The 26,455-nt window shown below is 48.2% G+C and overlaps 9 protein-coding genes across 9 annotated transcripts; 2 read left to right on the forward strand and 7 right to left on the reverse strand.

Moving 5' to 3' along the window:
- Nucleotides 1-1,770: 1,770 nt before the first annotated feature.
- Nucleotides 1,771-3,796, reverse strand: ONS95_007659 (uncharacterized protein). The gene has a single exon (XM_058501176.1). The coding sequence runs from the start codon at nucleotides 3,734-3,736 to the stop codon at nucleotides 2,750-2,752; it is 987 nt and encodes a 328-aa protein (XP_058362493.1). The 5' UTR covers nucleotides 3,737-3,796; the 3' UTR covers nucleotides 1,771-2,749.
- A 2,047-nt stretch (nucleotides 3,797-5,843) lies between these two features.
- On the reverse strand, nucleotides 5,844-7,058 carry ONS95_007660 (uncharacterized protein; the record flags this gene model as incomplete). Its single annotated transcript, XM_058501177.1, has 1 exon — nucleotides 5,844-7,058. The coding sequence occupies one exon, from the start codon at nucleotides 7,056-7,058 to the stop codon at nucleotides 5,844-5,846; it is 1,215 nt and encodes a 404-aa protein (XP_058362494.1).
- A 1,296-nt stretch (nucleotides 7,059-8,354) lies between these two features.
- ONS95_007661 (uncharacterized protein) lies at nucleotides 8,355-8,707 on the reverse strand (the record flags this gene model as incomplete). The annotated part of the gene is made up of 2 exons (XM_058501178.1): nucleotides 8,355-8,448; nucleotides 8,502-8,707. 2 exons carry the CDS (start codon nucleotides 8,705-8,707, stop codon nucleotides 8,355-8,357), a joined length of 300 nt encoding a protein of 99 aa, XP_058362495.1.
- A 1,798-nt stretch (nucleotides 8,708-10,505) lies between these two features.
- ONS95_007662 (uncharacterized protein) lies at nucleotides 10,506-13,317 on the reverse strand (the record flags this gene model as incomplete). Its single annotated transcript, XM_058501179.1, has 2 exons — nucleotides 10,506-12,679; nucleotides 12,732-13,317. 2 exons carry the CDS (start codon nucleotides 13,315-13,317, stop codon nucleotides 10,506-10,508), a joined length of 2,760 nt encoding a protein of 919 aa, XP_058362496.1.
- A 134-nt stretch (nucleotides 13,318-13,451) lies between these two features.
- On the forward strand, nucleotides 13,452-15,907 carry ONS95_007663 (uncharacterized protein; the record flags this gene model as incomplete). Its single annotated transcript, XM_058501180.1, has 6 exons — nucleotides 13,452-13,508; nucleotides 13,557-13,915; nucleotides 13,967-14,204; nucleotides 14,259-14,398; nucleotides 14,446-14,719; nucleotides 14,765-15,907. The coding sequence occupies 6 exons, from the start codon at nucleotides 13,452-13,454 to the stop codon at nucleotides 15,905-15,907; spliced, it is 2,211 nt and encodes a 736-aa protein (XP_058362497.1).
- A 154-nt stretch (nucleotides 15,908-16,061) lies between these two features.
- ONS95_007664 (uncharacterized protein) lies at nucleotides 16,062-16,469 on the reverse strand (the record flags this gene model as incomplete). Its single annotated transcript, XM_058501181.1, has 1 exon — nucleotides 16,062-16,469. The coding sequence occupies one exon, from the start codon at nucleotides 16,467-16,469 to the stop codon at nucleotides 16,062-16,064; it is 408 nt and encodes a 135-aa protein (XP_058362498.1).
- A 695-nt stretch (nucleotides 16,470-17,164) lies between these two features.
- Nucleotides 17,165-17,985, reverse strand: SEC66 (translocation protein S66; the record flags this gene model as incomplete). Its single annotated transcript, XM_058501182.1, has 3 exons — nucleotides 17,165-17,473; nucleotides 17,530-17,831; nucleotides 17,880-17,985. The coding sequence occupies 3 exons, from the start codon at nucleotides 17,983-17,985 to the stop codon at nucleotides 17,165-17,167; spliced, it is 717 nt and encodes a 238-aa protein (XP_058362499.1).
- A 799-nt stretch (nucleotides 17,986-18,784) lies between these two features.
- NPL4 (nuclear protein localization protein 4) lies at nucleotides 18,785-20,859 on the forward strand (the record flags this gene model as incomplete). Its single annotated transcript, XM_058501183.1, has 4 exons — nucleotides 18,785-18,868; nucleotides 18,918-19,042; nucleotides 19,095-20,604; nucleotides 20,656-20,859. 4 exons carry the CDS (start codon nucleotides 18,785-18,787, stop codon nucleotides 20,857-20,859), a joined length of 1,923 nt encoding a protein of 640 aa, XP_058362500.1.
- Nucleotides 20,860-22,158: 1,299 nt separating this feature from the next.
- On the reverse strand, nucleotides 22,159-26,356 carry CPA2 (carbamoyl-phosphate synthase (glutamine-hydrolyzing) cpa2; the record flags this gene model as incomplete). Its single annotated transcript, XM_058501184.1, has 10 exons — nucleotides 22,159-22,266; nucleotides 22,322-22,912; nucleotides 22,981-23,236; nucleotides 23,285-23,636; nucleotides 23,762-23,865; nucleotides 23,923-23,984; nucleotides 24,034-24,161; nucleotides 24,268-24,325; nucleotides 24,376-25,883; nucleotides 26,020-26,356. 10 exons carry the CDS (start codon nucleotides 26,354-26,356, stop codon nucleotides 22,159-22,161), a joined length of 3,504 nt encoding a protein of 1,167 aa, XP_058362501.1.
- Nucleotides 26,357-26,455: the final 99 nt, after the last annotated feature.

Genomic DNA, 26,455 nt, shown 5'->3' on the forward strand with positions numbered 1-26,455 from the left:
TGGAGACGTTGCAGCTGATCAAAGTGCTGGTTTTGTTACCCCCCAAGTGTGATCGTCGTTCGCTTTGGATGCTTCAGGCATGGAAGCCGATAAGGAAGATGCTGACGATGCAACGTGCAAATTGCACCAGGAGACCCTGGGAGAAGTCGACCCAGAAAAACTGTCAATGCTCTGATGAACCACATCGATTCAGGCCATATCCGAACTGAGACACGGGGTCGATCTGGGAGATCGCCTTTCGAGTGCTGTTCTGCTTTTGTGGAGAATCACAGATCCAAATCTACACCTCCTTCTTACCTGCGTTGCTTCCCCTTCCCGCTCTTTTAATCCTCTCTTCAGTAATGGGATCCACTGTGCGTCGCCACGGGATATGATGTGCTCGTGCAGGTGCCCCCCATTCTTGGAGAATACAGTCGATGTTGGGATAAACTTTGCGCAAATGGAACATTCGCGGCCTTCTTGAAGATTTGAACACTCCCCTCAACTTCCTCTCTCGGCCAGGTCCAGAAGTGCCCTGCTTCATCAGTCCAATCACCGCAATCAAAAGACTATTCCAAATGTGGAGGTTTGTTCAGCCTATTGGAAGCACAGTAGCTGGGTGGACTTCAGAAGATGGCCTACAGTCCGTGGTTTGATGATCTTGCTTCACACCGTGGGCTTCACAGCAAATGAAGTACTTCAAACTACGGCCATATGGAAGCTGTGTGAGCCTCCCAGGAATGCCTCGGCATTAATCGCATATACCGTGCTCAGACAACTGAGGTTCTTGCTGGCAACCTGTCTCCTCAACACACTTCTCCCAACTTGAGAGATCTTTACAAAAGTTGATGACCAGGATGCAACCTAGATTTTCACATTCTAAGCAGTAGCGTGAATCACAAACTGCAACAATGATGAGCAGGATCTCTACATTGAAAAGGCTTTGGTCAGCAAAGTTTGATATACACCTCGAGCAATGCACTGCGCTTAACACATGTTCTATTGCAAGTGTGTTTGACTTCTGCCGAGATACGTTTCTGACCTTATGACACCCTAAATGAGATGATTCGCGAGATGGCAGGCCACTCGTTACATTTGCATAACGCAGAACTGAGTGCTTCATTCTTCTGCTGAACTCTATTCATTCTTGGGATTACCCCAACCAGGCCAGTGCAGCTCTCAGTCTTCCCAGTGTTCGGCACTGGAGAGCTTGTGTCGTGCTACAGAGAATAATCTGCCTTTCCTAGTGAGGGCCCCGACTCTCTTGAACACACCTCGGGCCAATGTTCAGTCGCGACTCCAGGACACTGTGAAAACTGGAGATTGACGTGATGGAAAAGTTGAAACGATAGATCATGGTCTGATTTGTCTGGCTCATCGATGTCACTGGGCTAGCCGAACATGTACCTTCACTAGCACAACAGAACAGATCGATACCTTTTCTCCTTGATCATCTGAGTTAGGTGGGTTCATATAACATATTTCTAGTAGAGAGACGAGGGAGAAGTAGCAAGAGGCAGTAAGGAGACGAAAATGGATTGCCGGGCGACAATAAAAATATCTAGGCACAGAGCAATTCCCAAGCAGGCTGTAAACTGGATATTGCAATTTGATGAGAAGGTCGGAGAGCAACCTACCATTTCCTACCCTTTTAGAGGAGTGTACATAATCGAATTGACTGGATCCAAACCATAAGAGCACCAGTCACCCACCAAGGAGCGGCCTTTAATCCTATATGTCACCAAGTGATGTTTAATCAAACATATGATTGATATTCAAACACAGGAACAGCGGGATACCTCCACATGGCATTACAAACCACGGTAAATCTAGTCTATCTTTATTCTTAGTGCTCAATCACTCGCTGCCGGCCATTTTATACACTCCAGCGTTGCAATGCTTGCTTTCTTGTACATTCTAAATCTCATGATTCTAGGTTCGCTTAGCAGGGCCAGTGTTGACTACCTATCGATACTTCGGGGACGACCTCACTGAGCCCGCGAGTTATGCTGGTGACAAGTTTCCAGTGAATTGAACTGCATTTGGATACCAAGTAGCACAAGAACAAGCTGTTCCCACTCGCGTACAAATGCATTATAGTAATTGGGCCAAGAAATCCTATGTTCTGAGGGGCATCCTGACCAAGTTCGACCTATGATGGTCTGTAACTGAGCTCCTGCCAACGAGCACCAGACATAATTACACAAGGATTGGAATATGTAAGTCAAGTAGAATATAGCTCATGCCGCAACCTGGGGACGGTTGCTTCTCGCGCATTTTGGGCAAATCGCACTTGAAGTCCCACGTTGGTCGCATATCAGTCGAATCTGTCACGACAATAAATCGTAACAAATAGTCTCTTGAACATTACAAGAAGCTCCAAGACGTACCTTTAACTGCCTCGTACCACCGACACATCCAAAGATTGCGGTAAATAATTTGACTGCTCAAAGAACTCAAGGTGAGCAAGTTATAAATGAAACATGAGCAAGATCTGCCATAGATCACAGTATAGATGGTCCGGCGAGTCTTGTCAACCTACTTTTAGGTTCTCTGATCAAGCCCAAAGCCATGATTCTGAGCGTAATAAATCTGCAATGATAATGATGCACAACTAGATGATTTACGTGTCACTAGGTTATTTGTCGGATGATAATCAGAAATGTGATCCTAGCAGGAGTTAGTCGCCAGAGTTCAAGATAGAGGGTGTAATGGCTTATGATCTGAGAAAAACGGGTATCATTGCTATCCACGAAAGCGAAAAATTGCCTCAATCATGATCTTCCTCCGTAAGACCAGGGCAACCTTCCATTTTCTTGTCGGGATAAGTAAACTTGCACCAGAAACAGTAATTGTACTCCTCTCTGAGGTGAAGGACCAATTTGTAGAGTCGATCGGCAGGATCTAATTCATTGAAAGCATCCAGATCAAGGTCTTCTTCCTCGAGATCCTCGACAAGAGTATGTTGAATTCGATCCTTACCAAGGGCTCTTTTGTCCTCGTTGTCTTCCTCGGCATCATCGTAGTTTGGTAGTCTGGAAAGGCTCTGTTGAAGGTCGTATCGCATTCTTCGGTCTCTCTCCTTCTCTTCTCGCTTTCGAACTAGACCGCGCCACAGGATATTGATTTGCTTGAGTGGCCTGGTGGAGATTGTGCGATTCTTGACAGCGTTGGGATCCTTTAGCGTTGATGCTCGGCCCTCTTCTCTTTCGTCATTCATACGTTCTGCAATTCTCATGGCTGCTCCAACCAAGCCCTCTAGTCTTGACTCTTCTCTCTCCCGCCTAACTCGTTCCCTGTAGTCCCCTTCCTCCGCCTTGACTCTCTTGCCCTCCCTCTCGACCTCCTCCCTGAACTTCCTCTTCTTCTCCGCATCTAGGCCAACTCCTCCTCGATCTTCTTTCATAGAGACGCCAATTGGCTCTATTCTCGCGTTGACATTATCCTTGCTTCCTAGAGCGGTTCCTGGCTTGAATCCCATCTTAGCCATCATTGCAAGCCCTTTGTTCTTGGATGATGAGGTGTCAGCGAGCATAGATTTTGATAGCGCGGCTTCCCTGGCTGCTTTCTCCTCCTCTGCTAGTTCGGCTTTTGATTTGACTCGCCCTCGTATCTCTGCCTCGCGTTTTTGGCGTTGTCTTCGTTGTATTGAAGTCTCCTTTTGGAGAACTGTAGGCTCTGCAATGACCATATTCATGTAATCATCTTCCTCGTCCTCATCAGGGGGGGTTTCGGGCACATTATCTTGCGTAAGCATTGTGTCGGCAGCGATTCCAGAAGGATTGAGTGTGCGCGATAACTTTGCGGCGACTCGCAACACAGTTGGAGGTTAAAGACTAGGTACGGTACGGGTTCACATAGAATTGGCACTAGTCGGTTTTGGTAAACATCGAAAAGTGAACCTTGGCAAAATCTTAATTCTCGTATGTATTGAGATAAGGAAATTTTTAATTCAAACATGCCAAACTCCAGTGACGCGTAAGTTTTCGTTACTGCCCTTGATTACAATCAAGAGCTAATTTTGTGCATAGAGTGGTTAGCGTGTCGTTCTTATATTCTTCAGGAAACTGATTAATATGATCTTGTCATCATAAGAGATGCGAAAGTCGTGGGTTCGACACCCACCTGGAGTAATAGTCTCTGGAAGCAATTTTTTGTCATTTTTGACGGGTTCAGAAGTACAGCCATGTTGCGGAAGTCATCCGCTGCGTTGTTCGCTTCAGAACCTCGGCTGTTAGACGGCTTTGGCATGCCAAGCAACCATGGATGTCACAGAAGTTATTCGCTTAAATATGATTGTGCAAGTGCTGCAGATAAAAACACCTCAGTCATGCCTATCTAGGGATCGTAGGTACCTACTACCTAGGTAGTAGGTAAGGTAGACTCGATTGTCAAGTGACCAGACTGTTCTCTCGACATATTGGTGATTGTGATACCTCAGTCATGCTTTGAGGGAATAACCGCTCGGCCCGCTTCTCTCTGTGCTCGAGATATGCAATACCCTTGAAGGACACTGCGACTCTAATTGCTTTTCCATGTATGGATGGTTCCACCCTCTTCTACTCTTTTTTCATAGTGAATAAACAACTATTTGTAAATACGCCTGTACACACTCAGTCTGTTTGTGGGTGTAACTACGTGAATAAGAGTCGACATTTGTGCGGTGGGATATTGGGTTCATTGTTAACACAGGCTCTGAAAAATTCAATGGTGTTAAACGTTGTGTATGACTGTATCAGGGACAGGTGAGGAAGGCATGAAGAGCGAAACTTTGTTGCGCTAATATTTTTCAATGCTAAAGACAAAAAGTTATATATATATACGAGGTGCGCGTGAAACCAGAAAGCTTTTCGACTAAATTGTCTCGTGTGTTAATACTTGTATCATCCAGGAACCAAAGGTAGATAGATACCTTAGACTTGGCTAGGCTAGCTGCCAGACTCTGGGTACATGCTCTTCTTGTCGCCGAACTCTCAATACTCTCAAAAGTGCCTCAGGAACCATCCCACCACGAAACACCACTACCCATGTAGCGCCAAACCAACGAATACAACATCAAGTACTGTTACCATTGAATTGCAGAAAATCTCCTTCATGAGGAATCATACTAGAGTCTGTGATACTCAGTCATGTTCCTCATCATCTCTCTCTGTCTCTCAGACTGCTGTGTGATACTTCCAATCCTCACTTCCCAAATGCTTCATGCCTTGCACTCGGCCCGCACTTGTCCAACTCAGATCGCTGGAGGGATGACAAATCCTCAATCCCCTTCGCGACAGTGCGAGCGCTTCTGAGTGCGGTCGCGGTCTGATTCGCAAGGTAGTTGAATCTAGACCAATACGCGTGTCCTTCCCGTATCAGCATAGACATGAGTCCGACCACGAGAGCAACTGCACTGTCTATTGCTGTACACTGCTGTAAAAGCATAGAGTACCATTTGACAGTAGTAATCAATAAGATCTAGCCAAACATTTCCAAGCATTCTCAAATTGCCACCAAAACACACCTCCAAAGTAGAAACTAATGAGATCTAGACGAACGTTCTCCAAGCATTCTCAAGTAGCCGCAAAAACACACTTGCAAAGTAGAAACCAAGGATCTTTCCAAGCATTCTTCAAGCATACTCAAATATTCGCAAGAAACGCCCTCCATTTGTAGCATCCAAACATCTTCCATCAATACCCAGAATATCCGCAGGGATACTCTCTGAATGTAACAACCAATGAGATACATCCAGAATTTCTAATACTCGGCTACTTGGAGAGGCAGGCTTTGATGGCAATAATGAGATCTGTCCAAGCTTTACCCAAAGCACACCTTGGGGTTATCACTACTTTGATCCTTGGATTCCATGTATGCCTTTTTCAAAAGCTGTTAGCTTCCACGATAGACAAAGTCAACACCCGATAACACTCTTCCCAATCAAAGGTAATGCCGTGACCACCGCGGAAAGATCGAGCTTTTTGGGCGCAATACTCCCCGGCTTTCTTCCAACAATCTCCACTATCAGAGCTCCTTGCACGCAGCTTCCGATGGGCCATTTCCAATGCATCGACGATAGGCCATAATGTCTCCAACTCAGCTTGCAGTTCGTCCCATGGTTGCCAGTTTTGCCACGCTCCTTGCCATCCTTGGTCTGCCGAGGCCTCAAAGGTTTTCAAGCTTCTGTATATGCCTTGAATTATCGAGCTCCAGTTATAGAGGACGCTCTTAGAGCCTTCGAATAAGTGGAAGGCAAAGTCCTGAAGCTCCATTGTTCTTGTGGGGTCATTGTGAACAACTTGCAGGGAAGCTTGTTTTTCATACATACCAGTCGAGTTCCGTAGCCACTCTAACCAAGAGCTCAAATGCCACTTTTGCTTCTCCATGACCTTCAATTGCGTCTTGATCGATCTATCGTCCTCATGATTATAGCTAGCAATATTTTGTAAGTTACGCTCAACCATTTCGCACAAATCCTTGCCTTTTCTCGACATGTCTAATAACGACCTCACGTGGGAATGTAACCTTTCGAGAAAATGTCCGAGTTTTCGTACCGCCTTAACCCGGTCGTCTGCGACTTCGTCCAGATACTGCTCTATTCCAGGTAGGTTGCGAATCCAAGGAGCACAGAAAGATTCCGAAAACCGTGGAGCGGGCTGCCGAAGGCAACCGTGGACTATGAAGGTAGCCATGATCGTTGTGCCACACGCTGTACACGGCCCAAGATTGTGACGATGAAAATTAGAATCCGGCAGCCAAGGGATGCGAGCGCCCAACCACAAAGCACATGCTGTTGAGACTTTGACATGAACAGAGTTCCCAAAGTCTGCCCGGGGTCTCATGTCTTTGAATTGGGAGAGCGTAGACGAGAGCTGTATTTTGAAATCTCTACTGAGATCTGCCACATCGAGATTGAAATCGCGCGTGATATATCCTAAGTCGTCCATATTTTGAATGAGCATCTCGTATTCTTCATTGACCTCCGCTCTGTGTCCGTGTTCCGACTTCCGGCTGAAGGCAGCGGCAGTAATGATCTTCAGCCTCGAAACATGTAGAAGTGCAGGTATAAGGGAGAGGTTTGAGGCGACTGCTGCCATGTAAATCGTGTTTTGTGCCGCCTGCTGGACTCCTTCGTGGATAGGAATAGACGGCAGATCGACACCAGAAGGAGGAGTTGGGTCGTGAAAGACGGACTGGACCCAACTCACCCACCACGGGAAAGAGGGCTGCGCCTGGCATCGCCCGAAGATGGCTCATGACAATTGCTTCTATCTGTCCCAGAACGCCTCCATCCAGCCACGACAGTAGCTTCAGAAGTAGCAAGACAGCGACGGGTACACCGATAATACATACAAGAGCTTTGCAGAACCACCGCACGGCGCGATGATCTTGACACAGTCTATACAGGTGGGCTAGGATCTGCTGTGATGGCGAAAGTGCGCGCTTCCCGAGTAGGCGGCATTGCTGGGTAAGGGTAACTGGAAAGACCTTCCACGCTTCACCTGGACGCAGGACAGATTCCAAGAAAGAATCATCATTGGATTCCCATTCGACCTCAGCGATGTCATCCAAGAGGCCTGACACAGCATGCTCAACGTCGAAGCCCGCTCTGGAGTACTCGCACAGCTTGGCAAGGCAGAATTCGACCAGCTCCCGTTCTTCCTGCGCTGATACCGACACTCTAGTCTTAGTCTTTGATTTCCTCTGGAGCTCGGCTTCCACCTTTTCATAAGCCGCCATAAGACGCTCTCGATCCTGGCCAAAGGCCAAACAAAGACTAGTGAATTTTTCAGGAGCAGAACATGCTTCGCGGAAGTACCGCATTTTCAGCCATGGATTCGTCACCCCTCACGCAGTGGGAGAACCGAGCGTTTGGTGAGGTATCCGTGATTCGGTGAGCGTAATATCATGCGCAGATGCCACCAGAGGTGCTAAGAGTTACTGTGCAAAACAATGCAAGACAACTACAAAGGACAGGGTGATCAACTCATTGATCCTACCCGCACTATACCAAATGCATCACATGCACCATGCCGCAACTCAACGCTGTTGGTGCCAAACATGAACAGAAATTTGGGACTAGATTATTTTCTGCAGATGCATAAACAGTGATCTTGTCGTAGAGGGTGAGATCATGGCTGTGCATTCCGATAGCTTAGCTCCCCATCCCGTCCTGTCTCTATCCTTGTGCCCACATGCGCTGCCTCGCTGACATCACATCTGTCTGGCACTGGCGACGAGCATTCAAACCCCTATCAACACGAGTAAGCTCAACCTCAGCATCTGAACATGCAGCTTCCTCGTCATCTGAGGCAGAGCCGGACGCTTCCCAAGCCTGTTGTTGTCCTTTCTCACGTAGCAAGCTGTTACGGCGGAACCGGGGCGAGGGCAAGCTACTCGTCGAGTTCAGCAAGTTGGCGCCTCATTCGTGCGTCCTCGGTGCTGAATAGAGGAGAAGCAGGGCTTGTGAGAGTGACCAGTTCGAAGCTAAATCATAACAGTTAATATGGCTCTGTATGTAGGACGTGGGCGATACTTACTTGTGTGCAGGTCTTGTAGACCAAGGGACTAAGGCGCTCAATCGATCCTCCTTTGAAAACTCATGCCAAACACTGGCCATCTTGCGTCTGATCTTGACGTCGAGAATCGGTAAGATAAGGTCGCCATCGACATTGAGCATCCCTTCCAGGCCCACTGAACTAATTAAAAGTCGAACACGGTGGACACCAAAGTCTCGGAGGGTCATCTCGGCGACCTTGTAGTTCTGGCGCCTCTTCCAACGAACAATTCACCATCCGATTTCATGAAGCGTTGCAGCGCCGTTTGGTCACTGTAATTCCACTTGGCAGATTGTCCCCCAGCAGAGATGAGAGAGAATTTGATGCCAAGCACTCGCTAGAGAGCTCTTAGAACCAAACGATAAAGGGTTGACAAATCTATGTACCTGGTCTGGGGAAGGGGCGTCCATGCTGGTGCGAGCATTGGCAAAATGCGGCGATGGTGCAACTTCGATAAAGATACCACGAAACTAAGTAGAAGCAACGGACAAGGCATTCAACGCTGAAGCTTCAATGTTTGCAGCTACACATGAATTCCCGCGAAAGAGCACGACTTGAGACATGCCTGGAATCATGATAAGGTGACAGCTGGTTGACACTGAAGACTGTCACGATAACGAAATGCTGTCTGGCTGTCCCAAGTAGTGTGCCCAGGACCGGGCCGCTCCCGCGCTGATCGACATTGCTGACAAATTACCCTTGACCTGGCTGGTAGGTACTGTAATACTCCCAGACTCCCTCCAGTACGACCTCTCGAGGACCTTACCTACCGAGGCTCTAGTCTAGGTAGGTAGGTAGTGATGAATGATAGAGATCGTGATGACTAAGCATAAGCTTGCCAGCGCCGAGTCCCATACGGTACAGTGTTATTAGTCTTAGAAAAGAGATTGGACGAACGTGACTCGTGAAATTCTGAGATAATCCCATTTCAGTTGTCCTTACTTCGTTACTCCCGCCCTAGACTTTAGGGTACCGTGTTGCATCGATATGAAGTTGATGATGTGGCTGGCCGGACGATGTCACAGGATCACTGCATCGTCATGCCATGCCAAATACATTTTGCTCGCAGGCGAGATAGAATCTATTACCGCAATAAATGCATTTATTCCTCATTTCCAGCCCTGTAGGTTGGCAGCATTGAGGGCAGTCAGTCTGACAAAATTAGCTTGCTCATGTGATTCCCAAAAGCTACCTGCTTTCTCTGCTTCGAATTTAGCTGCCTGGTGTTTTTGCTATGCGTGAATGCAGTAACAAATGCCTTGAAGGAAACTAGTGGAGTAGAGGACTACCCTAAGGTGGCGATGTAAATGGACGTCTAGCACGTGTACACTTCAATCTTTAGCAATTTCAAGCGTGCTTTTCTTTACGTTATTGTTGCAAGGCACCTCTATTATCATTCCTCTGGTCAAAGTCGTTACCGGGCCACTTTCCCACACTGGATTGATATTATTTAGGCTTTTCAAGGCGAAGTGCTGCTGGAGGTTGTTGTTGAGGCTCGGAAAGCAGACAACATCCACAAAACCTGCTAGCACTAGGTAGGTGGCCGGAACACATCATGTTTCAAAGTTGCCCACATCTTCCTGACTAAAGATTTAATCTATCCGAGCAACGTGTTGTGAGTCCAAATTTCTGTGGCAGTTTGGCGTGAGTATGCTTAATGAATCAACTAGTCAAATGTTCCGTGTGCGTTTTCAGAGGCAGGCTGCATACGGCAGAAGCACTGACAGACGTCATCTCATTTCTGAGCTTCCACGATAGCAATATACTGGATCAGGCCGCCTGGTAGCATGCATATAGTCAGAGAAGGCTTGGCCGCTGAAATGTTCTGACTGCACTGTGAAGTCGATCATCTTGATCATGCTGCATTGTTCGAGGAGGACCGTGATATTTGTGCACCAAAACCTAGAAAGAAGGTGATTGATGTGCCATCTCATGCGTCGTCTAAATATAATTTACACTATATTTTTACACTATGTTACATGTATCTTACGTGTTCTTTGTATGACTTTCCCAGACAGAACAGCCAGGTACATTCATGGATTTCGCGGCAATCAAGGACCTCTCAGCAGAACCTTTGCTTCCATCTTGAGCAACTTGGCGATCCGCGAAGCGCAATAAGTCGGATAGCAGAATCAACGGCTCTTCCTTCAGATCATCACCCTTGAGTTCGCTGAACTTAATTCCCTGTTGCTGCAACACCTCAACACGCTGGTCTTTGAATTGTTGTAAGATACTCGTCACTGATGCTATTCTTTCACGTGTAATTGACAAGCCAGTGTTCAGTCGAGCCGGCTCGACTCCAAGCTCCTCACTCAGACCCAACCGGGCAAGTTGAAGTACAATGATTCGAGCGCTCTCTGGATCGGGGTATGCACCGAAGTGATGCTGTAAAGCTCGCAAGGCTACTGCCGTTCCCGTCAGGTCCTGAGCAAAACTGAATGTTTGTATGACCAATCTGTACAGGTCCTGGGGAAATGCTTCTTTGGTTGACTTCTGTAACTTAGAAATCATATCTGCGAACAGCTTCCGGCACCCCCGGTGGCGATCGGATTCTTCGGGCCTGTTTGGCCCTCGTAATGGATCAACGTCCTTTTTCAAGAGGGCCCAGAGAACTTTGTATGTGTCGAAATCAGGAGTGACACCCTGTTCTTCTGTCGCAGTCTGATAAGTTTCCAGAGCAGACTTCTTCTCATGTGCTCTCTTGTTGGTCAGGAGAAGCTCATTCATGAAGTGCGTATTGGGTGGTATTCCCGACTTTTGGAAAGCTTCGAAGAGCTCCGTCAAGCGGTGTGCTTTTTGTCGACGCCGATATTGCGATATAAGAATGCAGAACGTTTCTATCGTTGCTGGTGGGGTAAGTTTGATCATTCGAGAAGATGGGAGGTCAGGTGTCTTAACGAAACGAAGGGCGGGGTTGAGAGTACTGCGAGACTGAACGAAGTCGTTCCTGGTCTTGATCATTCTCCAAGCCATGTCTTCGGCCAAGGCTCTGCACTTCTCGGATCCCTCTCGGAACCAAGCACCAATGAGCCCATTGACTTGAATCGCGCTGGGCTGGACTCGACGCTCGTCCATCAGATCCAGGACTTTCTTTGCCGCCTCTAGATTACCATCGCCAATGAGTTTTTTCAGCCATTTCCCGAAAAAGAACTTATTGTTCAGGTGAGCTGGGAGCTTGCTCAAGGCCCTTGGGCTTGGCCAGTCAAGCTCGTGGATTGTGATTTGGAGTGATGTCAAGTCATCTGTGGTGCCTGTTACTTCTCTGTACTGTGATGTTGAGTCTTCAACTGGTGAAGAAGGTTGGCCTGTAAGCATCATATCTCTGAAAACACCCAGTGCTAAGTCAGGCTGACTGGCAGCCAAGAACGAAGATATAAGCACGTCGTAGTCTTCCATGTTCAGGTATTGACTATAGGACACTCTTAATCGGATGTAGAGAGCCCAGGCGCGTTTAATTGATGATGTGGTGTTCAACCCCAAATTTGCTCTGATGATCGGGAGCAGTAGTCGATATGAATTGGAGGCATCGCTGCATTCCAAGCAAGACTCAGCTGCCTCCAACGCTCTATCAGGCTGTGCATTCTGAGCAAGCATACGAGCTCCCAGCTCCCAGTATTCACTTCCTCGGAGGTCAGAGGAGTACTCCTCCCACATGTCTATGCCATCATTCTGATCTCCCTCAATGAAGGTTGCTTCAATGTGTAATAGATACTGACTCGGCGCGAGTCTGACACCGGCCCGCTGGATATCATCACCCAATGTCTTCAGGCGTGTCCAGCGATCCCTGTTGTGAGTCCCTTCCACCTGGAAGATATTCCAGAGTCGCAGCCAGATGTCCCTCGGCACCTTGTTTTTGGAGCCTATGAGTGCATTTCTACATAGCGAATACGCCTTCCAGACCCGAAGCAAATGGCTCTTATCTGTCGCTGTATTTGCATCCAGAATTGATCGCTTCCCCCTTCTTTTCCGGCCAACTGGTGCTGGTCGTTTGAGGGCTTCGGCCAACTGCCAAACGCGAGCTTGCTGTGCAACCGGGAACTCATTGATTGGGATCAAAACATCATCGGCGGATTCTGTATGCAAATCTGCCTGAGGATTTTTTTCGTATGCTTCGGTCGCAGGTTGGAGAGACGGGGATTCCTGCGTAGTGGATGAGGTAGCTATAGACATGATCAATAGGGAGTCAGAAGGATATATTTTTGGAGTAGCTACCAGGTTCTGAGCCTTTCAGAATGATTGACCTGAGTCGCAGACGATCTGCCTCGGACAGATTCTTTAAATCGAGTCTTTCCATTTCCATTATCTGAGCTCTGAGCTCATCAGCCAGCGGGCTCCTTCCTGGCTGTGACGGATCACCCCCAACCAATTTTTCCATGAGACCTCCAGTGTCAGTCTTCAGTCCTTCTATTTCCTTCTCCAATGCGTCCAACGTATTCTCTTCGTCAAGACCATCTTGTATCTCTTCTCGGCTTCCGTCCGGCGTTTCTTCGAAAAATCTGACTGTGGACTTCGGAACACTATGTTCAACAGCATCCTTCCGCCTTAGTCGTACCTCTTGTGAGAGCGCCTCTATGATCGAGCCTTCGTTGAATTCCGATTCAAGTTCGTCTTGCGTCTCTCCAAAACTTGTTGAAGCAGGATGTGTCGCCTCTTTAGTGCCTGAGTGTACGGTATCTGTTGTAAGACTGCGCGATGCCCATTGCATACGTCGTCGGTGGTACCCTTGTAGTTTCGAAAGACATGATCGGCACACGAAACCTCGTAGTTTGGAAGCCAGAAGACTTTGTGGAGGCGGCATGTGAGCGTTGTTGAGTGTGCAGACGACGAGGCTGTGACTTTTTTCGAGCAGGCTTGAAGGCGCACGCATGTCAGCCGAGCAGTTCCTTCAGCGCGTCAGGTCGCGTCTCCCTGGACCATCAAATCCAACCCCAAATGTCAGAACCCCACGAACATAACAGCCATACAGGCTTCGATAGTACAGATCACCAGGTAAGGACTGTATATCCCGTCTCCATACCTGAACTAACGTTACCTTAGACAGCCTACGTTTATACCCCAGCCCGTGATGCCAACGAATCCCCGGCACGGCCAGCGAAGAGAAGGAAGGTAGCCAAAACCAAAGGCCCTATTGCCAACGCTGGAGAGGCTAAGCCGGTGAGCTTCGAGGCTCTTCTCGATGGCCTTGAAGCCCCGGAATGCGTGGATCTTCGCAAGCGCCTTTTTGAACAGTCATGGTCAGCAACTGATGCTAGGATTCAGGCATGTCAATCATTCTCAATTCAGACTACCTATAATGACAGGATACGTGCTGATGGTTTGAAGTCGATATTAAATGAGGCAAACGAAGATACCTTAGCAGATGTCACTACATTCATCCGTGACTCCGGTCTTCTACGGTACGCAAATCCCGGCCAGTGGCGAGATCCAACTGACAAAAAATCAAACAGAAAAGATTTAGATAGACTCCCGACCGGCTTTGTGGTGACTGGTCCAAATATCACATCTCAGGGCCTCCTTTTCAACCAACTCTGCACCCATCTGAAATCCGAGATCGATGGACCAGTGGTCATTTTACGTTCAGGAGATGCCTCAAATTTGAAAGCAGTGCTAAAGCAATTCATCCGAGACGCTACCAACCAAGGACCAGGCGAAGAGGAAGAGGAAAGTCACTCATCTCATAGAGATGTAGGTTCATCAGCGGGGTATCACATGAATATGAGCTGACCGAGTCAATGACAGGGACGCAAGCTTCTGAACTATGACCTGGAGAATCTACATAATTACGTGGACTTTCATCAAAGCCAGGCCGTAGTTGTTGCGTTTCAAGACAGTGAAGCCTTTGATACCAGTCTTGTGGCGGACCTGGTCAGCCTTTTTGGGTGAGACTTCATCGCCGACTTTCAAGACCGTAGGCTGAAAATTTTAGCTCATGGAAGGACCGTATTCCATTCGTCCTGCTTTTCGGTGTTGCGACTTCTGTGGAGCTTTTTCATGAAAGACTATCGCGGACAGCGAGTCGTTCTTTAGTCGGCCGCCAATTTGATGTCGAGCAGACGAGCTCTCTACTTGAAAGGATATTTGAGAAAGCAGTCTCTGGAGGCAAAGCTCCTCTGCGGCTGGGATCTAAGCTGGTGGCCGAGTTGATTGAAAGACAGGAAGATCATGTCCAGAGTGTTCAGTCGTTCGTAGTAGCACTGAAGGTGTGTTTAACCACTGCATGCTGGAATCTTTCACTAACGAGACAGTACTTCTACATGTGCCATTTCTACGGAAATCCGTTAAGCATTCTCAAGGACCTCTCAAACGGCCCGTTACTTTCCAGTTTTCTGCAGCCTCAGCATCTCGAGTTGATTCGCATGCTTCCGTCATTCAAGAAACTGACGGAAGATTTGATCGAAGCTGGAGATTTTATTCAAGCTCGAAAGATCCTCGGGGACGACAAAGTTCTTCTCAGCAAGGTTGGAGAATGTCTTGAATCTATAGACGCTGATATTGCCCGGATTCTGAGAGCTATGCACCTTGCTACGGCATGTGCACCAGAGCCCGTTGCCAATATTGCATTGTATACAACTACCTTTCAAGGAGACCTCGGCACATCGGAGCTTGTAAACTCCATACTTGACTCCATCAAGCGGATGACGCCTGAAGAGTTAATCGACTTTATTCAAGGAGCCAGTAAGACTGTTGATGGAGGTGCGCCCGCTATGGACCTTAACGGATGGACCGATGAAGATGTCGAATTTCTGGAGCAACTCTCCGACATACAGTCGCAAGTCAATTTGCTGCATCAAGTCTCTAAGAAGAACGGGAAGCCACTTCGGACCAGTTATGCTATCCACAGCAAGGGCGTGAGGACAACGGTCATCGCACAGCGAGTCCAGCTCAGTTACGAAAAGTCTACATTGTCCGAACAGGACAAAGAATTCACAGCTCTGGTAGACCGCACATCCCAATTACTTGCCGATTACTTTACTGTTGACAACCCACAAGATATGTTTTTGAACGAGATTTGGCTCTTCGATTCAACAACACCATACCGTGATTACTTCACACCTCGCCCCCGGACAATTATTGAACGGGCTCTCTCTGCGCCTTACGACTACTTGAATTGCGAATGCTGTGAGCCGGTGGAAGGTTTGTCTTCGACGCAGCCTGCTACAGCCATCCTATACCAGATGTACCTGGAAACAGGATCCCTGATCAATATCTTCGATCTCTGGTCAGCGTTTTTTGAGATGATTGGTGGTGGCGATGAACAGAGGGTTGACGAGAGGGATGCACTGGCACTATTCTACAAAGCTCTAGCAGACTTGAAGTCACTGGGTATGGTGAAGCAAAGTAAAAAAAAGGCCGACCATCTGGCGAAGGTGGCATGGAAGGGACTGTAGGAAGTGTCTAGGAGCATCAATGCAACTCGTTTCCGCATTAACAACACGTATGAAAGTCCGAGTGAAACAGAACCCAGCAGTACTATAGAAAACAGACAGGTATCGTAATGCAGGCTCAAAGCAGACAGACTTCCTCTTTCGGTTTCTCGGTCGTTTAATACCACCTCGTCTTTCCTCTCATTCTCTCCTCTTCCACAGTCCTCTCTCTCTCTTGTTGCAGATGTCTCCGGATCTCTTCTTCGCTGAGAATCCTGACCGGACTCTCACAACCTCTGAGCCCAATAAAGCGGCCGATTCTCCTGCGCTTCTCCTCCAGCGTGGCATCGGTTTTCCACTGGACAGGACAAGGATACTGCATCGTGAAAACGCTTGGCGTTCTCTGGTGGTAAAAGTGTGCTAGCTCATCGCATTGTTCCGAAGTCAAAAGCCAGAAGTTCAGGACCGTGGATGGAAAGACGGGGTGTACTTGTCCAGTTGTAAGACGGACGAGAGGAGCCAAAGGGAGAGCCAGCTGCTTGACCTTGGCCTCGAAAGCCGGATTGTATTGCCGTGTGGACTGCATTTCGCTGTTGGCTTTGAGGAGATGTGCTTGGCGTTTTGAGAGACGGTGGGTAGGTTTTGTATAAAATTCAGAGCTGGAAGTGAGCGCTTGCTGAATGGTGTATGTAGTCAAAGTAGGTAAGTGTTCAATGAGAGTTTTTTGTTTCAACAGCTGCCAGCAGCCTAGGATTGTCTGGAACAGTATGAAGTGCTGGAGAATGAGAAAACAAAATGACTTGGAGACGCAAGATGGAGGATGACATTGGGCGTACAACAGCATTCTTGTATAGAGTCGCAGCTGCTTTGTGACTTTTAGATTCTTTCTTCGCTTATTCCGGTGCATGTCTCTGGCAGCATTTAGAACATATTCTATTTTGGGCGTGAGAGATCTTTGTTCCAGAAGCACGTATTATAGAGCTCCTTTGTGATAATTGTTTAGGGAAGGACTTCAGACAAAGAAAGGTGGCTTTGGAGTCGTAGTGAGTCTTTGGGAGTAGGTGCAGCACAGCCGCATGCTTGCGGACGAGGAAAATGATGAGGTAAGACTTAGCAAAAGTCCAGTGCCGATCAAAAACGAAGTTGTATTTCGGAATCTTGAATATCCTCGCCACTGGAATGCTCTCAATGATCTTACATCCGCGGTATTCCCAAGCTCCAGAACGCCATATGTGGAATGCACCTTTATACACCCGGCCCAAGAAATGACAAAGTGACATCCTAATTCTTTCCCTTCTTCTTTCGAATGCTTCCTTTGTCACTAACAGCAGGACCTCCACCTTCCACCAGAATTGCTTCTTCATCACTGCCGGCTTTGTTTACAACATTCTTGGTGGCAATGGAAGAAGGTGAATCCAGCTCCTTCATGAATTCTGCTTGGATAGATGCTCGTCGTTTCTCCCACCACTGCTTCTCAGATTCTGCCTGTGCCTGGATATCGTCTAATCGATTCCGGAAAAGAGTGTTTGCGGCGATCTCGTTAGCAGATTGGAAGATAGATTGGCCCCAGTTTGGAGAGAGACCATTTGCCTGGGCATGTTAGTCTGCTTCCGGCCATGTTTTTTGTGTGTGAGAGAATGACGAACCTCCATGACCACATCTCGGAGTTCTTCTTCCATTTCCTTTTCAGCCCTCAAAAACCTTTGCCACAGATCATCTCCAACACTGCCACGTTGCAAAAGGGTACTGCACGCCTGCTTTGCGGTTCTGATTTGTATAATTCGATGGATGTCCTCGACAGCTCGCTCTAACAGGGCAGCGCGCAGCACGCTTTCTGGAACCTTGGGTGCCTTCTCGTTGCCATCCTCTGGCTCGAGATGTAGGAGTGACAAGTAAATATTCCGTTGCAAGTGAGGGGGAAACCATGGCGCCAGAGTTGCTGATGCAGCTATTCATGGTGAGTCCTGAGGTTTTCATGGACGGTGGATGGACCAACCTGCTTTCCGCTTCCTATACACACTCGAGAATGTTGTCAAAGAGCCCGCGAGCACTGCAAGATATGCGAACGGTACGGCGAGGCCAACCCAGTCAATGTCGAACATGGCGGCAAAGGTCTCCTTCCTTGAGTGCCCCTTGAGAGGAGGAATGCAGTCAAGAAGATAGGTTTAATTTAGATCCAGCAGAAGGCTGCAGCTAGAGAGATAATTGCTGAGGATCGTCTTGCGTTGGGGCAGGTTTCTATCGAAGTGCTGTCTCGTGTCTCGTGTCTTGTGGTGTCGTGTCAAACCATCAAACCAAATATGCATCGATCGCGAAAGGACAAGTTGCCGGCCCAGAATAACCTTGAGCCTTCCCTTGCGCTTATCCGCGCGCGCGAGGCGGCCGCATGCACCCCCTGTGCGCTGGGCTGGTGCAGGCTCGGCTGGGTCCCCGGTACTGTGCGAAAGCGTACTGTACGAGTACTGTAATTTACCTACCGAGCCAGCGAGCCTACCTCTACCTCCACTGCTCTAGTACCTCAGTAAATTTACCAGAGTACTTCAGTACAGTACCAGAGAATTTACCTACCTACTTAGGTACCAGGGTCCTACCTAAACCCACGCTCACGCTCACCTACCTCCGTATGTCGCTCCCTTACATACGAGTAAGCATGCTCGCATGGTAGGTACCTACTCGTAGCGCAACAGAGCGTGCTACTACCTGGGCCGTACTGTAGCCTGTTGGCCTAGGACTAGGACGGCTTAGTCCTGGTCCAGGCGGCATTATGACGCGCGGGAGCGAGCCGAGAGCTCTCGCTGCGCTGCGTTGCGCTGCTCACCGATCTTCAACTTCCTCCAACTCCATCTCGCAGCTCGATCTCCTGTTCTCGCCCGTACTTTCTTGCCCGCCCACAAAGGAAAGATGCTTCTCAGATTCCGAGGTCCTGATGGGATGTACAGGGTGACAGTTGAGCCTGCAGATACGTTCGCAAAGCTTGGAGAGAAGGTTGGGACTTTCCCATGTTAAAGTGGAATTCTGTGTTGACGCCGTTTAGTTAACTGCCATACTGCCATCGACGGTAGACTTTGCCACACTGGCGCTTTCGAACCAGCCTGCAGGAGGAGACAGCAAACTACTGAAAGAAATTTCAAGACATAAAGTTTCTCAGATCGGGTTGAGGTTTGTTGTGTTATCTCCGTCTATGTACTCAATCTGACGTTTACCCCGCCAGTCATGGCGATGTTGTTTTCATAAGCTATAAAATAATGGGCGAACTGTCAAATGGAAATGCAAACGGCAACGTATCGTCCCACTCGACCTCCAGCATCATCTCATCAACAAACCGCCTCAACGGACATGCTATCCTCCCAACAGAAGACATTCCTATCGACCCACTACCAGTCACCTCACCATCCGAGAAGGTCAAAAATCCATGGGAAACAGTGGTACAGCTGGCGGTGGATGATAGACTGGACAAGCAGAACGGAAAGATTCCTCGGAAACGAGATGTGAAGATGTGCAGACACGGAGAGAAGGGCATGTGCGACTACTGCATGCCATTGGAGCCATTCAACGCGGAATACCTAGCGGAGAAGAAGATCAAAAACCTATCCTTTCACTCTTACTTACGAAAGATTAATTCTGCCACCAACAAACCAGAATCCGGTACATCGTTCATGCCACCGCTGACCGAACCCTACTATCGAGTCAAGCGTGACTGTCCTTCTGGACATCCCCAATGGCCGGAAGGAATCTGTACAAAATGCCAACCAAGTGCTATCACCCTCCAACCACAGCCTTTCCGAATGGTTGATCACGTCGAATTTGCGAACCCTGGCCTGATCGAGAATCTCTTGAACTTCTGGCGACAATCTGGGTCACAGCGTGTTGGTTATCTTTATGGCAGATACACGGAATATACAGAGGTACCTTTAGGCGTCAAAGCTGTTGTTGAAGCCATCTATGAGCCTCCTCAAATCAATGAGATTGATGGAGTTACTTTGTCAGAGTGGACCGACGAAGAGAAGGTTGATGAGATGGCCAGACTATGTGGACTACAGAAAGTCGGAATCATCTGGACGGATCTTTTGGATGCTGGTGCAGGAGACGGGTCCGTCATCTGCAAGAGACATATCGACTCATACTACCTGTCATCTCTAGAAATTGCTTTTGCAGGTCGTCTCCAAGCACAGCACCCAAAGCCCACGAAATGGAGCGACACAGGAAGATTCGGGTCTAATTTTGTCACATGTGTAGTATCCGGGGACGAGAAGGGACAGATTGCTATTTCGGCGTACCAAGTGTCGAACTCAGCTGTGGAAATGGTTCGGGCGGATATTGTCGAGCCATCAGCCGATCCTACGGTCATGCTTGTACGAAGCGAAGAGGAAGACGATGGATCTACGAGCCGCACTCGTTATATCCCCGAAGTTTTCTACCGTCGAATCAATGAGTACGGAGCTAGTGTGCAAGAAAACGCTAAGCCATCCTTCCCAGTTGAATATCTCCTTGTCACCTTGACGCATGGATTCCCAGATCAACCCAAACCGTCCTTCATTGCAAGTCCTGGTTTCACAATCGAGAACCGCCTTGCTTTGGGACAAGAACAAGAGCACAAGACAGTTGCTCAGCGCCTTGGAGTGGACAGAAATGGCGAAGTGCGGCCTGAACAAGCACTCCAAGCTTTGTCAGATTTCCACCTACTGTGCTACCTCAATTTCTCCCTGTCCACGATGGAAAAGGTGAGTCGTGCCCTGTAATGTAATTTCATCTGGTTTACTAAGACTTTCTAGGACGAGCAGGCACTGATGTGCCGTGTTGCCACTCAGCACGATCCGGCCGAGGGATACCAGCTCTTATCTACACCTGGATGGGCAACTTTGATTGCAATTTTGGCATCGATTGGTGAGAGACCCCCTAAAAGACCATCTCCCGATGACGGTGATCACTTCAGTGAGCGTCTTGCTAAGAGGGTTGGCGGGGTAAGGCTAGAATAAGTGTGATGCTACACTAGCTGGTTCCTCCGTGGATATAGGATTTTGAGCACTTATGGGAGGACTTTCGAATGGGTTTGGATGTTTAGAGGTTGCAGGTTCGGATCCGCGAGATACCTGGGCAGGTTGTTATGGATTGCATTTCATGGCGCAAAAAAGGCTACCTTCAACGAGCATTACAAGGTGCATGCATGATAAGCCCAGATGATACTGGCCACGATAAATGAATGGAAATGGATTTCTTATCTAGTTCCGCAAGCATGGGAGGCTCTTTCGTGTGAATAGCTTGTAATGTGAGAAGCCTCCCCAATAGCCAAATTCCAAGCAATGGGGCGAGCGAGACCACTCTCAATATCTCTAATTGTCACTTGCACTGTAGTCTGTCACGACATGCATTAAGGACTTCACTTGCAAACAAATTAGGCGAGCCACTCATTCAGTGTCGACACGGGCATTGAAATGCTGCTGCCATAGTGAGTGCTGATGACAAATCCGTACCTTGACACATCTTCAGCTGAGATGTAATAGTCTCCTTATCAGTTCGAGATCTTCTTACAAGGAATCGTCCAATATTTGGACGGCTTTCGCACACTACAGTGAACAAGTATGCTTGGCCCAAATTACGCGGTTCATGTGATAACCGAATCAGAGAACATCAACACAAAGATCTTGAATGAACAATATTTAGAACCTAGCGGAGACAGTTACTGGATATAAATATTACCGAGCCTACAAACCACAAGATCGGATCAAAGTGTTGGCTGGAGGCGATGGCTGTGGGAAGATAAAGGGAGAACGACCTGTATGGTGGGGGTTGAGGTATTGTGCATACTGACGGATGTTTTATTTGAATTAAGAAGTGGAAAGATCTGTTCAGCTATGTGGGGTTATGAACGCTATCCAACATGCACTTACTTGAGTGTGAATGATTCGAAAGTGAACTTTGGTATTGCATCATCCTCAGGAGTCACATGTCTTAACCTCACAATAGTTGAGGACTTGAATAGAGAAGAGGACGCCATGGCTCTACCTCACTCGTCATCGGCTACCGTGGGTTTGAAAGGCCATTTAATGCTACAGATGCATAAAAAAGTATTCAATCAGTAGGAAAAAGCACTTTTGAGTTCGCACTATTTATCAACTATCACCATGCATCTTCCCCGTGCTCCACCCACCATATTGTTTATCTATCCCAGTATTTTGCGTAACGCTTATCGTATAGAAAACGCTTGTCGTATAGAAACCCGAGTTAAAAACGCCCCGAAAGCAAGGATAGTAAGATCCGTCGCCATAGCATGTTCTTTACAAAGGCTTGCCACCGATGAAGTCAGACCATCTGCGGACTTCACCAGGGATGCCTTCCTTGCGGGGAAGCTTCTCGCTCATGCAGCGGGCGAAAAGCTCGGCGGTCTGGAACAAACAGTCAGTAAATTCATTAGAAGTATGGGAGACCATTGCAGCTTACCTTTGGTTCCATGAAAAGGGGCACGCCAAAGTCGACGGCATTGCGGCGCATCACATAGTCGACATCGAGAACCGTCTTCCCTCGGGCCTGAGCCAGATTGAAGACACCGCGGATATCATACTTCTGGAAGACTTCTCGGAGAGCTCTCTTATCCTCAGTAGGGAATTCGATGATCTCGACCTTGACGTTGTTCTTGGCAGTTGACTCGAGGAATTCCTTGACCTCCTTCTCAGCAGCATAAAGCTTGTAGCCGAGAGGGGAGAGGTAGTCAACAATGTTGGAAAGATAAGCTTTGGAGACGTCACCACCGAAGAGGAGACCCTCTCCTGGCTCTGGCATGCGGAAGTTCATGGTAGATTGGAGGGAGGCCCAGTAGGCTTCGACAAGATCTTTTCCGAAACATGCGATTTCACCAGTACTGGACATTTCGACCCCCAAGAAGGGATCGGCACCAGCGAGACGAGTCCATGAGAACTGAGGTACCTTGGTTGCGAGATAGTCACGCTTGACTGCCATGAGATCAACAGGTGCAGGGACGTCTGCGCCAACTAAGGCCTTTGTCGCCACGCTGATGAAGTTGAGACCAAGAACCTATTCGGAGGTTAGCATCATTGTATCCCCTATCTTTGGTATTTGATCTGTGATGGTGACGAGCATACCTTGCTCACGAACGGGAACGAGCGAGAGGCCCGAAGGTTGCACTCAATGACTTTCAACTGGGGTAAGCCGCCGTTGGGATCTTCAGCTTTGATGATCTGCATGTTGAAGGGCCCTGTGATCTTAAAAGCTGCTGCAATCTTCACAGCAATATCCTTAACCCTATCAATGGTCGTGTTATCCAGGTTTGCAGGCGGAAGGACGAGAGTGGCGTCACCAGAGTGAACACCAGCTTGTTCGACATGCTCGGACACGGCACTGGAAGGAATTAGCAATATTGGTTTCAATGGGTCGAGAGAACCTTACTGGACAATTAAGCTTCCTTGATGGGAAACGCCATCGCAATCAATCTCTTCAGCACCTTCGATGAACTTGGTGATGACGACGGGATGATCAGGAGAGACATTGCTGGCAGCTTCTAGCTTCTCCTTGAGATCGTCCTTGCTGCGAATGACTGTCATGGCGGCACCAGAAAGAACATAGCTAGGTCGAACGAGGACAGGATATCCCACAGACGAGGCGAAACTCTCAGCATCAGCAACAGAAGTAAGCTCCTTCCAAGCAGGCTGATCAACGCCGATGCTGTCAAGTATCTCGGAGAATTTCTGTCTGTCTTCTGCCTTGTCGATGTCCTTAGGATCAGTTCCGAGGATTTTGGCTTGAGGAATCGAAAAGTCAGCAACGAGCTCAATTCATTGACACGAGCACAAGACGAATAGGTGAGGGCCTGGGTCTGGGCATCTTTGACTTGCGAATAGTAGGGAGGAGATGGGTTGCACTTACCGCCACCCGCTTCTTGAAGTCGAAGGGCAATGTTCTGAGGAAGTTGGCCACCGACTGAGACAACCACACCATTGGCATTCTCAAGCTCATAGATGTCCATCACTCTAGAAAGGACCAGATTAGATGAGTGATTAAAGAATCTTGTCTGGGATGAGACTTACCGTTCGTAACTAAGCTCTTCAAAGTAAAGCTTGTCCGCGGTATCGAAATCAGTAGAGTAAGTCTGGCACATTTAGCATATGAGTCTGATCCATGCACAAAACTATGTGTACCTCTGGGTTATAATTGATCATAACGGTCTTCTTGCCCATCTCGCGCAAGGCAAGGACACAAGACGTGCTACACCAATCAAACTCCACACTGCTACCGATTCTGTAAACGCCTGATCCGAGGACAATGGCTTATTGCTGTGTTAGTATATGATTTATTAAAAACCCATCTTTGTTTCTCATGATGAGGTTGCGAAAGCCGCGCTAGGTACATGGGCTTGGTGGAGAGAAACTTACTTCCACGGTCTTCAAACGTAACATCATGGGTAGTAGCATTGTAAGTAGTATAAAGGTACTGGGCACGTCAGCGTTTCTTGTCAGACCCTGGGGACTCCATCGAATTACATTCGTATCTGCTGGGAACTCCGCAGCAAGTGTATCGATCTTTTTAACGAATGGGGTGATGCCAAAATTCTTTCGGCGAGCGCGAACCTCATCCTCTGTGCTACCAACGGCCTTTGCGATTTGACGGTCACTGAAACCCATCTTCTTAGCCTTCATCATAAGCTCTTTGTTGACGCCAAGGAGGCTTCCGATATCTTCAAGCTCATGAGTGCAGTCAACGATGTTCTGGAGTTTGTACAAAAACCACTTGTCGATCTTGCTCAAATCGTGGATTCGTTCAACAGTATAGCCCTCATGAAGCATAGCCTGTCCCACTGCCAGCCATCGACGATCAGTAGGGTTAGCCAGCTCGTAATCCAAATCATCGAACTTATCGCCTTGGAAACCGATGAATCGAGGATCTACCTGACGAATAGCCTTCTGGATCGATTCTTCAAAGGTTCGTCCAATAGCCATTACCTCACCAACAGACTTCATGGCACTTCCAATGTCGCGCTTCACGTGCTGGAACTTGGCCAGATCCCAGCGGGGAATTTTGGTAACAACATAGTCCAAGGAAGGCTCGAAGTTTGCAGTAGTAGTCTTGGTAACAGCATTTGGAAGTTCTGGTAGGGTGTGTCCGAGACCAATCTTAGCGGCGGTATAGGCAAGAGGATATCCAGTCGCTTTAGAAGCAAGGGCAGAAGAACGGGAAAGACGGGCGTTAACTTCGATGACACGGTAATCGAGTCCATCTGGTTGTAAAGCGTATTGGACGTTACACTCGCCTACGACACCCAAGTGACGAACAATCTTGATGGCAGCCGAACGAAGCATGTGGTACTCCTCGTCACTCAAAGTTTGACTGGGAGCTACAACAATGGAGTCACCAGTATGGATGCCGAGAGGATCAAAGTTTTCCATGTTGCAGACGGTGATGCAGTTGTTGCTGGCATCACGGACGACTTCGTACTCAACTTCTTTCCATCCCTTGAGAGACTTCTCAACCAGAATTTGTGGCGACAGAGTCAGAGATCTCGCAGACATGTTGCGAAGTTCCTCCTCATTGTTGGCAAAACCGGAACCGAGTCCTCCAAGAGCATAGGCAGCTCGGACAATAATTGGGTACCCGATTCCTCGAGCAGCTTCCAAAGCTTCATCGACCGTACCCACAGCAATTGACTGAGCAATTGGAATGTTGATCTCTCCGAGAGCCTTTGCGAAAAGATCTCTGTCTTCGCTGGTCTCCAGGGTCTTAATGCTTGTACCCAAAACCTTCACACCGTAACGTTCGAAGATGCCCATACGCTCCATTTGCACACCCAAGTTGAGAGCGGTTTGACCGCCGAAAGTGAGGAAGATTCCATCTGGTCTCTCTCGCTCAATAACGTATGTAACATATTCCGGGGTTACTGGCAGGTAGTAAACTTCGTCGGTGAGGACGTGGGCGGTCTGAATGGTTGCGATGTTAGGGTTGATGAGTACCGAGGCCACGCCAGCCTCTTTCAAGGCCTTCAAAGCCTGGGAACCTGGAGCAAACTGTTAGCCAAGTAAAGAATATCTCTTCTTCACCCAAAACAACATCGTGGGCCGAAAAATCTGGGTATATGCATAGCGGAAAAGTGACTCATTCTTGGGCAAGGGAGAACTTTTTGGACAACCAACCTGAATAATCAAATTCTCCTGCTTGTCCAATACTGAGACCTCCACTTCCGATGACCAAAACTTTCTTGACGTTCACAGGGTTGGCAGCTCCCTTTATAACTCCGCTCTCCAAGTATGCTTTGGCGTTTGGGGCGGTTTGGGTCTGATTTGGGCGGATGCAAGAGCTCGAGAAAAGTCGGACATAACCAGTACTTTTACGAGCTGGTGCTGGGCTTCTAGCATAGAGGCATCGTGACGAGGCACGAGTTGTAAAAGTCCTACCAGGACTGGATGAAGCAGCCCCTACTTGGCGGAAAAGAGAGCTTGTTCGGCCCGCAAAGCGGATCGAGAGAGCCATTGTGCAGGATAGAGTCTTCAATTGGGGGCTATTATGCTCGATTGAGCTCCGGCCGCTGTATCAGACTTTGGAGTCTTTCCAAGAAGTGTCGCAGAGTCG

The sequence above is a fragment of the Cadophora gregata genome, assembly GCF_030347475.1.
Source record: "Cadophora gregata isolate MNR1 chromosome Unknown scaffold_2, whole genome shotgun sequence".
Lineage (NCBI taxonomy): Eukaryota > Fungi > Ascomycota > Leotiomycetes > Helotiales > Ploettnerulaceae > Cadophora > Cadophora gregata.